The sequence below is a fragment of the Polypterus senegalus genome, chromosome 2 (genome assembly GCF_016835505.1).
Source record: "Polypterus senegalus isolate Bchr_013 chromosome 2, ASM1683550v1, whole genome shotgun sequence".
NCBI classification, from domain to species: domain Eukaryota; kingdom Metazoa; phylum Chordata; class Cladistia; order Polypteriformes; family Polypteridae; genus Polypterus; species Polypterus senegalus.
The window spans coordinates 193408392-193423452 of record NC_053155.1 but is presented as its reverse complement, the minus strand read 5'-3'; the positions used below and the strand labels follow the sequence as shown (position 1 = coordinate 193423452).

Here is a 15061-nt window from a genome sequence, read left to right as displayed (position 1 = left end):
TTGTAACTTGTTAGTCAAATTTAAGGATCATGGAGTCATGCCACAAGGCAAGATAAACTCCTGAATGCAGGATCCTGATCTTAGTGGTACCCTTAGACCTGGAACTCTCCTGGCCAGGCATCCTTTTACCATTAAACAGGGCATATCAAGAGGACATTTACGCAGTAAAAAGAAATTCCAAAATAAAGTTTAACTTAAAAAGATCTCTATCACAGGAATATGGAATAGCAGCTTTAGGAGTGAGGCAAGAACCATACCTGAAATGGGTGCCAAGTCATCATAAGACACATTCAGTAATGCCTTACAATTTGGAGATGCCAATTAAATTAATTCGCTCATCTTTGGGATGTTGGAAGTAAGCCAACTTCCTAGTGAGAAACCCACTCCAACAAGGGGCGCACATACACAATAAATATTGTAGTAACTGGACCTGATATTCAAACTCCGACTCTTAGGAGTTGTGAGGCAGCAGTTTAAAGTATTTAAAGAGTAATAAAAATGTCAGATCATATCTGTGAAGTCAATTGGAATATAGTACTGTTGAAAATATTGGATATTCTTATGAAAATGCCAAAATCTTTATCTACAGTATATAGTAACAAAGTAAGAATTTTACCTACGCTTTGGTTAACAGAAAACATCGATATACTGTAAAATATGTACTGTATACTGTACTGCCCTTTGAAGTAACATCATCCAAATTTCAAAATTTTATAAGGAACAATCACAGAGCTCACCTTGGCTGGTGTGCTTTATTGCAAAGCTTTAGAATAAAGCTAATGAGCGTTGAAATGTTGTCGTGTTAGCACACTGCTAGCATACAGTACAATCTCTTTACAGGACTGCATAGTCCCTGCTTGAAATTCAGGCTCCCCATGTAATGATTTTCAATCATTAAATTCTATTTTATTGCAAATTTAACATCTTACATATTCAAAAAGGGCTTTTAAGGAATGCTCCACCCAAAAGTAGCACTTTTCTGTCTGTTACTTACCTCATTCTGTTTGTAGTGATTACAGAGAAAGTCTAATAATCTCATATTTTCATGGAGCTTGTTTTACAATTTTGTTTATCACGTTTGCTACCATGCAAACAAGAAGTAAACCTTGACTGACACTAGATGGAAACCAAAATGTAAAAAAAGAAGACTTAATTTTGAGCTATTGAAGTAGTTATATGACAATTGAAGTTTCATGAAAGGGGCTGGCTTGTTTATAAGTCATGTAAAATGGGCGATTGGATGTTGGATATGCTTTTGTCGGGAGCAGGACTATACCTTGTGTTTATCTTTTTGAAAAATAAAACTGAAGTAAAAGTGTTTTGGTGTTTAAATGTTGTAATGTGGCGGCACGGTGGCGCAGTGGTAGCGCTGCTGCCTCGCAGTTAGGAGATCCGGGTTCGCTTCCCGGGTCCTCCCTGCGTGGAGTTTGCATGTTCTTCCCGTATCTGCGTGGGTTTCCTCTGGGCGCTCCGGTTTCCTCCCACAGTCCAAAAACATGCAGGTTAGGTGGATTGGCGATTCTAAATTGGCCCTAGTGTGTGCTTGGTGTGTGGGTGTGTTTGTGTGTGTCCTGCGGTGGGTTGGCACCCTGCCCAGGATTGGTTCCTGCCTTGTGCCCTGTGTTGGCTGGGATTGGCTCTGGCAGACCCCCGTGACCCTGTATTCGGATTCAGCGGGTTAGAAAATGAATGAATGTTGTAATGTAAGCAAATCCCAAAAAGGATAGACTTCCAGTTTAATGTATGGACATCAGTTCTAAAATGCTAGAAAGGAAAGGTGTATCTTAAAAGGAACACCTTATCACAAAAATTACAATTTTTTATCTTTTTCTTTTTTAATCTCATGATTTCAATGGTGATGAAAGTATTTATTCAATGGGGCCCAATGGGGTCCCAATACTGAATGGGAGGGAGCAAACAAATTTAAAATGTTTGTTAAACAAATCTCATATTATCAGTTATTTTATTGTATACTGACAATACCCAAAACACATGTATTTTTTGGTAAAATACTGTTAAATAAATACTTCTGGAAAAATGAGAGTAGTGAAATTTGATAAAGCAAATTCAAGCATTTGAATTGAAGACTCATCTCTCCCATCATTAATTGGTTAAGAGCCCTGTCTTCAATTAAAAAGCTGATACTGATCCAAGCTGTGTTCCGAAAAATGATGGGATGTTATTTGTAGGAATCAGTATGCAAATGCAAATAGTTATACTTAAGGTGAGCAAGAGGACCCACAAAAGGCAATTGGGTCCTGGTCAAAAGAAGCACTCATGTCGATGGTCCATACGGTGAGCCTACCCTAGATGACAAGGAATATTGGGAACCTTGGCATTTAAGGTTCAATCCAAAGATGAAAGTATTCAACCTTCTTATTAGACTTCACACCACAAATTTATATTATACAGTAGACAAGTGGGGAGTTGTTGTCACATCTATAACCATGGCTGATTTTGTGTATGACATTGCACTATGACTGACCATGGACTCACCAGAGGTTTCTTTTCTTGGAGTTTTTGTTTTCCTCTTCTCTGCTGTCAACTGAACAAGAATTAGCAATAATATTAATGAACAAATTGTTAGGATCCATGTACAGGGTATATTAATGAGTTTGAGATTACTTTGTTTTATGGCCTGTTTAACCTCATCTGTTTAAATATATACATTATACAAATTCTTTTTTACCTCTAAATGTGTTACAACACTCGAAGCCTGTATTCCGTGATATGGGTTTTACAAAAATACATTAACTCAGTGAAACAACGAAAAATTAACCTATGAACCTATGAAGACGTTGGTGCATATTAATGTTATTAATGTGTGTAGAACTGTGGGTGAAAATCAGCATATACTCAGCTTATACCTAAAGGCCAGTGATATTAGCATTCTTAAGATAGCATGTTTTTTTGTAAGACTGCAATATCATTTAATGCACTTTATTGTTTCAGATCCTTCACCTAAAAAACAGAAGGCAGAGCAGGAGGCAGCCAAAGAGGCACTCACTCGCCTCTCTGCAGTTCTTGGTTGGAATGTCAATCTTAATAATGAAAATTATAAGGGCACTTTACAGACTCTAATCACTCAGCAAGGCTCTGAGAATCCTACTTATAAACCATTCTCTGGTGACACAACAAATGAAAATGACTCCCAAGGTAAAGGTAATAACGCTTTAATATACTCCACTTGCTACTTTGGTTATACAGTATGTGTCTACATTGACTAGTCATGTTGGGTCAGATTTCCTCATCCAAGCAAAATGCAATTTGTCCATAAATATGCACCAATTAATAAGCATTATCTCAAGACATTTCACAGTATTAGAACATTACATTTCAATCAATCTCTTGTGACAGGGATGCACCACAGGGAAGCCCAAGGACACTTGTATTTACCTCTTCTGCAGTTACAATGTTTCCTTCTCCTGCTGTTAAGATCAACGAAGATGTTACATCTTTTTGTCTCCTTCTCCTCTTCTGGATCTTTCCACACTTCTTCAAACCTTGAACACAAATACACATGTTTAAAAGGTTAAAACCATTTTGGTTTTATTGTTGTTTTTATTAATATAAAGTTAGGTCCATAAGTATTTGGACAGTGACACAGTGACACAATTTTCATAATTTTGGCTCTGTACGTCACCACAATGGATTTGAAAGCAATCATTATGTGATTGAAGTTTAGACTTTCAGCTTTAATTTAAGGGGTTAACAAAAATATCTTATGAGCCATTTAGAAATGACAGCCATGTTCTTACATGGTCCCCCTATTTTCAGGGGCTCAAAAGTATTTGGACAATTGACAAGGAAGCTGTTCCATAGCCTGGTGGGAGCAGTTCCCTCATCATTTCATTAACTATTAAGCAGGTAAAAGGTCTGGAATTGATTGCAAGTGTGGAATTTGCATTTAGAGGCTGTCACTGTGAACTCACAATATGAGGTCCAAAGAGCTGTCCATGCAAGTAATAATAACAGTCCATTATTAGTCTGAGAAAACAAAGCAATCTCTTTAGAGAGACAGCAGAAACACGAAGCGTGGTCAGATCAGCCATTTGGTATATTCTGAAAAGAGGGAACTCATGGGTGAACTCAGCAACACCAGAAGGTCTGGAAAACCGTAAAAGACATCTGTTTTGGTTAATTGCAGAATTTTGTCCTTGGTGAAGAAGAACCTCTTCACAACATTTAGCCAAAGCAAGAACACTCTCCTGCGGTGGGCTGGCACCCTGCCCAGGGTTTGTTTCCTGCCTTGCACCCTGTGCTGGCTGGGATTGGTTCCAGCAGACCCCCGTGACCCTGTAGTTAGGATATAGCAGGTTGGTTAATGGATGGATGGAAGAACACTCTCTGCAAGGTAAACCTGTCATTGCGAAAGTCTACAATCAAGAGAAGGCTTCAAGAAAGTAAAGAGGGTTTACCACAAAGTTATGAAAATTGTGTCACTGTCCAAATATAATAGAAAATATAATAAAAGGCCCACACCTTTTGAATACCTTTCATTTCATTTGTCATGTCTTCAATTATTATTTTTTCCAGTGCCTCCTTTATTTTTATTATATACTTAATTTTCTTGCTGTTAAATCACAATCTTGAAATTATTACACTGCTTAAGTTTCTTCTTACAAAATATGTTATGCCTGTCCTCCTGCCAATAGCCAGTGCTTTGTAGACTGTAACATAATGAACTTCTCAATTCAAAAAGCACTTTATAAGTGCCTTAGTCTGCAATTTGCATTTCTAAAATAATGCAAACCAGCAGGTAATGGAGTATGAAAAGTTCAAACTTGCCAATCATTCTTTATGTAATTTAATTGGATGACTTTAAAAGGACTCATTTTTACATTTTTTAATGTTCTGTACTTTTTACTTGTCTGTGTTTTTGTTTTCAGGGTCTTTGATTGATGCTCCTTCTTCCAGTAAGATACATGAAGAATCAAGCACCTTAACATCAGTAAAAAGGCTGGCAGAGGGCTTCCAGGAACTACAGGGTACAACAAGAAAACAGAAAATTGAATCATCAAGTAAGCCAATCAGAAGGTCCCTTTCTGATTCATCCACAGTTGTTGAGTCTTATTTGCTGCATGCACCTAACCAGCGTGCATTGTTGAGCTTTTCTTCAAGCTTTTGTTTTATCTGAAGTCTTTTGACACCTTTTATTGGCTAACTAAAAAGATTACAATATGCAAGCTTTCGAGGCAACTCAGGCCCCTTCTTCAGGCAAGATGTAATCCATCATGTAATACATCTCGCCTGAAGAAGGGGCCTGAGTTGCCTCGAAAGCTTGCATATTGTAATCTTTTTAGTTAGCCAATAAAAGGTGTCATTTTGCTTGGCTTTTCTCTACATTCATAATGGCTAACACGGTACAACAACCTAGTACTTCTAAAGTCCTTTGTAATTTTAACATTTAAGAAGTCCGATTTCTTGTTTTCTTCTGCTAAATGGTTTAAAAAACAATTTCTTCACCATCGTGTATCAGGATTGCACTGACACACGTTCCCTGGTTTTAATTTAGTTTTTTTGTTTTTGCCGATTTCTTTATTAGTGTGGGCAACACAATGGCACAGTCAAGCCCCAGGTTCACAATCAACATTTATTTAATAAAGTATCTTTCCATTGTTTCCATTTGTTCTCTGTCTACTATTTACTCCTCCATCCTCCCACACACGTGTTCCCCTTCTCCAATCCTGACTTCTAACTCCCTGAGCCGAGTGGAGTGCTCCCTTTTAACTCTGAACCTGGCAGTACTTCTGGTGCTTAACCTATCGCCTCCAGGAAGCACATCTGGGTCAGGCAGCTCCACAACTGTCCATGAATCATTGCTATCCGAGAGCTCCCCCTGGCGGCCCCCACAGAACATGTCAGAGCAGGTTCATGGGACCACAACTCCCATGCTGCCCTGCAGGCATCCATAATGGAGCTTTCCAGATGGGATACTGCCACCCAGTGTAAAGAGGGATGCTCTGCCAGTAGTAGGCACTCACCCACTGTGCTCTCCTTCCCAGTTCCAAAGACCATCCCGGGTGTTCGACAGTGGCTGTTAGGACACTGGGCCTGATGTAGCTGCTGGTAATGTACATCTACATCTGGGTCCTGGAATGGAAAGTGGATATCATCTTTACCTCCTTGACCTTCCATTATCAAGGCCTCCTGACCATGTAAGGATATAAGGTCCATACTGGCTGGGAGGCCAGTTCATCCTTTACACTAGTTATGTCCCTCTGTTTGTATTTATGTATAATTATTCTAACTTAGTATTTGTTAATGGTTTTAAATTAGTTAATTGTCTGTTATTACCATTTGTATTTTAGTTAATCTCTTATTAATTGAACCCATGGGGTCAGGACCTTCCAGTTACCCAGGAGTGCAATCCTACCAAATGCACTCTATAAAGTTAAGCATTGGTCCCATTCAACTTCCTGGGCATTGAGTCATTTTCTCTTTGACTCCAAGTTGGTCTGCTTTTATTATTATTCACTTATTTGTCTGCCACCTTTATCCAAGGCAACTTGCAACATCTGAGACACAATTAAGTACATTTCTCTTTTGTTTCCAATTTGAGCTCAGACAGGTGAAGTGACTTTCTCATGGTCATATATAACCAAGCTCCATCTTCATCTCTGTGTTTTTTTTCTTTGGGTCTATTGGTATATTAATCATTAAAGAACACTTTACTATTAAATAACTCATATTACAGGATCCACTGTACTGGGCCCCTTCTATTATTTCATGATTTCAGCTTTAACTCTCAGTTAAAAAAGTTAAAATATTCACCTCCTTCAACCTTTCTTCATAGCTCATACCTAACAATCCCTGAATAAACCCCTCCAAACAGTGCACATGTTGTTAAAAAAATGAATTTAATTCCTGGTGCATTTTGACACTTGACATTCACAATTTAAAAAGTACCAGTTTATTGTGATGCTTAATTGTACTTCATTCAAATTATTCACTTGTCTAATGAGGACTGGCACTTGCTAAATGAAAACAACTTAAGTTGATCTCTGAAAGTATTTAACCCATAAAGCCTGGATTTGAGGGAACTGAGCAAATTAACATGTGTTAGGTTACATTCCCATTTTTGCATATACAGAGACATGAATTAAATCATTTGCTTTTTCTTGCGAGTAGGTTTATGTGTTTCCATGTGTTATTCAGCAGGCATCAGCTTGTCATTTTGTGTTTAAATGATATAACAATAATACTATTGCCTGCATACATTAGCAGAGAGTGTGCACATAAATTTCACCCCATGTGGTCATATAAATTAATTTTCCACTGTTGATTTATGGATGCCCAGTACTTTGGTCTCTCATGGAAGGGGTTTGGGGTGGGGAACTCACTTAAAAGAGATGTCATTGCAGCAGACAGCACAGGACTTTCAAGCAGTTTGTATGCCATATTACACTGACACTGGCCAACCTTAATAGCGGATATGCATTATTTTTGGGCAGTACACAATATTTCCTCTTACTTCCTGATCATATTGAAGCTGAGTTGGTCTTTCTTCAGAAATACATCTTCTGAGTTTTACTTTGAAAGATGCAATGAGAAGTGAAGCAAAACAACACCTTTTATCGGCTAACTGAACATATTACAATATGTAAGTTTTTGAGGCAACTCAGACCCCTTCTTTAGGAAAGCTTGTATATGTTAATCTGTTCAGTTAACCAATAAAAGGTGTCATTGCATCCATAATGGCTAACATGGTACAGCACAATACTACTGCTTTAAAAGACGAGAACTTCTGAATTATTAACTGCATTGAAAGGAAGCTTCATGGGGAGAATGTAAAGAGCGATGAATGAAGAGCGAGATAAGTGAACCACGCATGTATCTATGAAGTTCAAATGCATAGTACCTGGGGTAATGTTTTGCAATGCAGAATTGTATATGAGTGACAACACCAGCAAATGATAGGGAATGACAATAAGGTGGTCTTCCTGCTTTTTGGGTGTTTTACTGCTAATTAAATAAAAAAAAAGTAAACAAAAATTCAAGAATGGTGTCTCTGTTGATTTCACAGGGCACTATTGGCACACAGAAAATATTCAGTGTGTGACTTTTATAAAAATGAACTGTGCTTCTCTGATATCGTGTGATCGGGAGCCATAGAATTTGAATGATTTTATAGGTGTGCAGTGGATATAATGCAGTTCAGTTCTTTTTAAGTCTTTTCCAAACTTCACCATCCAGTAGATTTTCTTCCTCCTGAGCAATCCTTACCAATTGCTGACACCCTGTGTCTTTTGCAGTCCTGCTCTTTGGAGGACATCATGTTGATTGGATTTGGTTTCAATTAAATGCGTAATAGTTAATAACTTACTTGAATCTGTGATGAGGAACTCTGGTCTACAAGCAATACTATCAGGTGGCTTTTACCGCAACTTTGCTGTAAGGTTTCTCTAGTTTATTCATCTATCTATCTATACTAATAAAAGGCAAAGCCCTCACTGACTGACTGACTGACTCACTCACTCACTAATTCTCCAACTTCACGTGTAGGTAGAAGGCTGAAATTTGGCAGGCTCATTCCTTACAGCTTACTTACAAAAGTTAAGCAGGTTTCATTTCGAAATTCTACGCGTAACGGTCATAATGGTCGACAACGTCTGCCATGTTTGCTTTCATATTTATGGCCCCATCTTCACGAAATTTGATAGGCGGCTTTCCTGCGCTAACCAAAACCAATGTACGTACTTATTTTGGTGGTATGATGCCACTGTCGGCTGCCATATTGAACTTTTCAACGGTCCTTGTTACTTATGGGCCCATCTTCAAGAAATTTGGTACGCGGGTTCCCAACACTAACTGAATCCTACTTACGTACATATATATGTCCGTAGCCTGCAGCTCGGTCACCGTGTGAGGCGGCATTGGGTCCCCCATCTCAACGCCTCCCACGTTGTTGGCTGCCTGCCTATATAAGGCCATCCGTTGCTCCGGTCTCTACATTCCTTTCCTTGCTTCGCCATGGGATTCATGTCTCCCTGTTGATAACTACAGCCTTTTTATTGTTCGTTTATTACAATTATAGTTATTGTCTAGGTATTTTAGACTTACTTTACATTGTCCAGGTACCCATTACCTTTATCATTCCAACCGTACCCCCATTAACATGTCTATCAAATTGATCACCATTGATCAAAGAACTGTCACTTACCGAGTGGTTTCCATGCCCAGAGATGGCACCTGCCTTTTCCATTCTCTTTGTTAAATATTGCACGGCCATATCAGGCTCACTCTTGATATCCGGAGGAACATTGTGTCTTATGTATTGAATGACTGGGACAGGTTCAAGGTGTGGACTGATGATGGTACAGGAGATAATTATACTACACAGGAGTACTAGAAGAGTGAAATGCTTAAGCCCTTCACCTATGGATCTGCATGTGAGTTGATGGCTGCCGCTGAATTGTTCGGTTGTCACTTTCAAGTGTACCGAAATGGCCAAATATTTTACACCTTTGGACAACCGCCAATGCCTCTTAAACATCTTAGATTCACAGGTGACGATTTCAGTAGTGGACACTTTGATGTTTATGAATGTTTAAACTCTCAAAAGCTGGATGTGAAGTTATCGATGAAACCAGTTGTATGCTTACAACGCTTGACAGATGCCGAATGTCTCTTCAACACAAGTCCTGCAAATACTGTCGTAATTGAAACAAACCATGAAACTCAAACCGATTATGACAGCAGCAATCCAAGCTGTGAGATTTGAGACAAGATTACTTTTCACATGGCCAACTGTACGTTGCATGCTCAAGAGTAAGCTCAGCGCACAACTTGGTCATATTACAACCAGAGAGCCGAACTGACAATGTGGTATACAAATAGATCCTTAACAAATAATTATTGGTATATTTTCCCTCAGTTTAAAAAGGCTTAATATTCTTCTTAATTAAAATTTTAAGGCAGTACTTCACTGCTGTGAAGCGCAGGTATTTTGCTAGTTAGATAATATATTGATTTCCATTTTATAAAATACCTCTGCTGGTGAAGGGCATTTCATACACAATTGAGTTTTATAGAAATACATATATTAATTCAATTAATACTTCTTAAGTAAGAAATTACCTCTTAAATTCAGCAAACATAAAGCAATCTAACATGATTAACTGCTCTCTGTATTATTGTTTTTTTTCTTCTACCTGCAAATCCATATTAATCCCCAAGTCTGAAATGTTTTTTTGTGTTTTTTTAATGCAGTGCTGCAGGACCTCCTTGAGAGATATCAACTCGTTCCCCCTCATGTGTCTCATCACTTGAATGTGGAGAAGTCCTTTGTGTACTGTGCTGTCATTCAGGTGGAGAAACTGCTTGTTAAAACTGAAAAAGGCAGCAGCTCACGTAAAGACGCTAAACGTTCAACTTACTCCAAACTTGGAAAAGCCCTAGACATTGTTAAGGAGAGTGAAGGTGTGTTATTTATTAGGGAAGATGTTGCATGTCAAATGGTAGTTTTATTTATCTTTAGCACTGCAAGCTTTTGGTATATTTTTATTATACTTTTTAATGATCTTTTAAGTTAATATTTCATTTTATCTCATGGGCGGCACAGTGGTGGAGTGGTAGCGCTGCTGCCTCGTAGTTAGGAGACCTGGGTTTGCTTCCCTGGTCCTCCCTGCGTGGAGTTTGCATGTCAGGCCGTGGGTTTCCTCCGGGTACTCTGGTTTCTTCCCACAGTCCAAAGACATGCGGTTAAGGTGCATTGACAATCCTAAATTGTCCCTAATGTGTGCTTGGTGTGTGGGTGTGCACGCCATGTGGTGGGCTGGTGCCCTGCCCGGGGTTTGTTCCTGCCTTGCGCCCTGTGTTGGCTGGGCTTTGGCTCCAGCAGACCCCTGTGTTAGGATATGGCTGGCTGGATAATGACTGACTGATTTTATGTCATTATTTCTGTTATGTTCAACACTGAAGATCCGTAACATTCTTTTGTTAGTTGCATTTCTTCAAATGAGACTATATTTTAATTTTTATGCTCTGGTACTCTACAAGAAAGTTCCATTCATTCATTCTTATTTATGCTCGCTTTCTCAATTGCATGAAAAATTGTTACACTATGGTGCTCGGCACACCAGCTTTTTAGAATAAGAGAAATCGCCAACAGACTCCAAACGTTTAGTTTTGCAGATAATGTAATGAATGTAGTCAGGACTAGCTTAATAATTAATGCCACTGAAGCCAGGCACATTTTTGCTTGAACCACTCAAAAATCTTAAATAGGCAAGAGCCAATACACTTTAGTCAAATACAATATGTATTGCGATACAGGCTTCTCAATACGATGCTCCCACGATACTGTGCACCCACGAAAAAAACAAAGTTAGGAATAAATAACTCAATCATATATACTGGTTTTGGAAAAATTAGATTAGATTAGGTTTAAAGGAATAAAACACACAAAATAGGAATTAATAACAAAAATGTGTTAATTCTTCACAGCTTCTGTTTGACTTTCAAAAAAAAAAATATGGAAAACGAAACTTGAATGTTTTGCTGTCCTTGTAAAAGAGGCATTTTACATATTTTGTACATGTGACTGATAACTTAATAACATTCCAGAATTAAACAAAATTCCACAAAATGACATGATACCTCTATATATACACAAAATAATATGTGATAAAAACAGGAAATGAATGACAGCATCATGCACTAAAAATTTGTTTTAAAGAGCACAGATTTGACTCTTGAATGTCTGCAATGTGGTGAAGCTGTGTGAATTGACTCATGTACAATTCCAGTTTTTAAAGGTAATATAGAAATAAATAGAATGAGAGGAACAGAAAGGCGTCCTGCAAATGGGAGAGTGCATTCTGCACATTTAAATGCTGACTGACTATACCTGCACATTTAGCAAAATATCATCGCTTCTTTCAATATATGGTATTCCAGCTTTCCACAGTATCCAATGAGCAACGAAGTCACCGGTTCTGTTTTTTCCTTATAAATTTACACTTTTTAAAAATTGTTATTATTATTTGGCTGGAAAGCCATATATATATATGTCTTTGAACTTCAAAGTTTGAAGGCAACTCCCAGCATGTCTCCTATGCCTTTACTCCTCCATGTACATCTCGCACTTCCTCTTTTAATCGCATCACAAAGCCAAAATGACCAATTGCACCAAAGTCAAACTGACCAATCAGAGTGCTCTGAAGGACTGGACAGCCTTAGCGTTTTATTATATGTTAGATATATGCACACACACAGACACACACATCCATACATTTGATCTGTTCCTATCCTTTATTTAAACTGGAAACAGTTGATTTTATTAAAAAAAACACCAATATAGCGAATCTTGAGTAAATACACAAATATCTGTTTGGGGTTTAACTTTTTCTTGGAGGCATATGCTCCAGCACACTCCGTTTTCCTGCTAAATAATGCTGGCAGCATGCAAAAAAATGAGGAAAGAAGGAAACATACAAAAAGTAGTTTTATTCTGCAAGATACAAGAGTACCAGAATTATAATACGGAATAAAACAAAGTAATCTTAGATTCATGAAAACATTTCTGTGATATACAGAAATCCTGAATTTGTATACAGTTGCCAGAAAAGTTTGTGAATCCTTTGGGATTACCTGGCTTTCTGTATAAATTAGCTTTTGGAGAAATTGCCATTTTAGAGATCCATGTTTTTGCATCTTAGGCAGTAAATGTATAAACTGTGTTCAGTGTTGACAAGAACAAGTTTAATTTGTTTATGTATTAATAGTTTAAGGAGATTGTATTTGTCTATTATTGTGTCTTGGTTTGTGATCACACCACATTTTTATGAGTATGAATATTAATCCAGAAATCCATTTAATTCCAAATGTTTTCTTGCATATGTAAATTAGTAACCATATCAACATAATTTATCATCAAGGTACTTTTCTTTAACTTAGCATTAAAGGCATTTAGAATTTTTTCTTAGAATTCGTACATCATGGCCTTAAATTCTGAATGCCACCTCCAGGAGATTAGCTTTACATCCCAGCCCATTCACTGTCTTTCTGTACTTTACAAATTCTAACAAAGTCTGCATGTTTTTTTTTTTCCCTAGAAGCTCTTGATTTTCTTCCAAATCCCAAAAACACATCTATTGGGTCAATTGGTGATACTAAACTGACCTGAGCTAATGAGTTATTCTATTGCCTGGCGCTTAAGCCACAGTTTGTTCCTCAATTATTCCCCAAACTGTCAAGATAAGGTCTGGCTATCCTTAACCTTAAAAGCATTCAAAAATGGGAAATACACTGTTCTCAGAGCAAAAGCTGCATAATTTGATCTGCATTTACTTGGTCTAAGTCTGGTAGAGTGTGGAGTTATTTTCTTAACTACACTGAATTATGGTCCGGTTATGGACTTAAAGGTGATGAAGTGACATCATCACATCAAGTCCAAACTAAAGTCATCTTGCATTTATTAAATGAACTGACAACAGAATTTGTAACTTTAGTCTTTGAAATGTCTTTGATGTATAGTATTCCAGCTTCCATTTCCGGTTTCAATTTGGACAAGACATTAAAAATAAAAGAAATAAAATTCAAATAATTGTATTGTCACTTTACAAAACAGACTTGTACATTGGTAGAAGGTGTCTTTAAAATAAGTGGAGAACTTGGTGGTTAAAGTAGTCTAGATGAGGTCTCTCCTTTCACATCTGCATAATGCCATCTTTGAACTGTCTGAAAGAGTAATGTTTTCATCATTTGTAATACATAACCTACAAAAAATATAAATTTCCAAAATACTTATTCTTTAAAAATATTAGTAAACAGTCAGCTTAAAAATAGAACTACTTAGGAGTTTGGCCTAGTGGCTTTGTGGTTTAGTGCCGACCTGACTCACCATGTGGGTCTGAGCAAGTCATGTAACTACTCTTGAATTCGGTAGCAGTGTTTTCAAGATGAGTCCATACAGGAAAAGCAGTCTACTGGCTGATAACGTGGCATTGGGGTGCAATTTGGGCCAAGACACAGGGTCATACTTTTATAGATAATAACATAAAGTTATGACTGCAGCAAAGAAAAGGGATTCAAAGTTAAAGATGCTGTCAGTTAGGATTCCAATACTGGCCAACAAAGAAAGAATCATTTTGAAAGAACTAATTTTTAGCAAGAAAGGGGCACCCTTTAAATGTTTCAGGAAGATACCGTGGTCAACAGAACAGAATTCAAAGTAGCAGTGAGGCCAAGCAGGGGAAGCACACAGGGATAGTCATCATCAGTTTTGACGAGGAAGTCATTCACAGTTTGGACAGGGGCATTTTCAGTGCAGTTCTGAGGAATCCGTACTAGAAAGAAATATTTACATCAGTCAGGCTATAAATCAGCTGAGATGGAAGAATGTGCGCAAATGTTTTACACAAGGAAAGTAAATGTTAGATTGGACAGAAGGATTAAAGACTGGTTTCTTTAGTAGGTAGAACTTCCACAAGCTTAAGGAGATAGGGATCCAAACAGGCTGAATTTATTTAAATACAATGTAATGTACTTCACAACATTAAGTGTTGCTTTTATAATTTATTCTGACCTAACTATACAGTTAAAAAATATGCATGGAATTAACTTTATGCAAGGATTACACAAATTACACTGAAATGCATGTAATGCATGGGAGCTACATTAAGTTTTAGAATACTTTAAATGTTACATTTAATAAATAATACCACATTAGCTTCCAGAATTTTTATCTTATAGTAATTCATAGCACTGATTAAAAAATGTATTTCTACATTTCCAGCTTTTTAAATGAGGCTTGAATGATTGACTACGGATCATCTAATCTCCTGAACCTTCTTTCATAATGCACCCCATAACAGCAGTCAGTAAATGAAGGTTGCAGTACTTTTACTGTGGAAGTGTGTGAAGTTTACTTGTTCCTCTCACTGTTTGAATGGACTTTCTTGGGGTCACCCAGGTTTGATTTCACTTTCCGAAGACATGAACGACAAGTTAATAGGTGACTTTGACCTGGCCTGGTGGGGAGTGCGTGTGAATTGGCTCTGTGATAGACTGGTGCCCTCCTTCAAGTTCATATTCTGCCCTGTGTCCAGGATGAGCT

At 37.7% G+C, this 15061-nt stretch overlaps 1 protein-coding gene across 5 annotated transcripts in view; it reads left to right on the top strand.

The window, feature by feature from the left end:
* LOC120523627 overlaps positions 1–15061 on the top strand; it is a 96887-nt gene that overhangs the window by 71650 nt on the left and 10176 nt on the right. For 4 of the 5 annotated variants that reach the window (XM_039745097.1, XM_039745098.1, XM_039745095.1 and 1 more), the window contains 3 exons: positions 2953–3162; positions 4890–5021; positions 10213–10422. In XM_039745097.1, the coding sequence (XP_039601031.1) occupies positions 2953–3162; positions 4890–5021; positions 10213–10422 (552 nt within the window). The remainder of the gene's footprint in view (positions 1–2952; positions 3163–4889; positions 5022–10212; positions 10423–15061) is intronic. The other variant, XM_039745096.1, reaches the window with a different exon arrangement.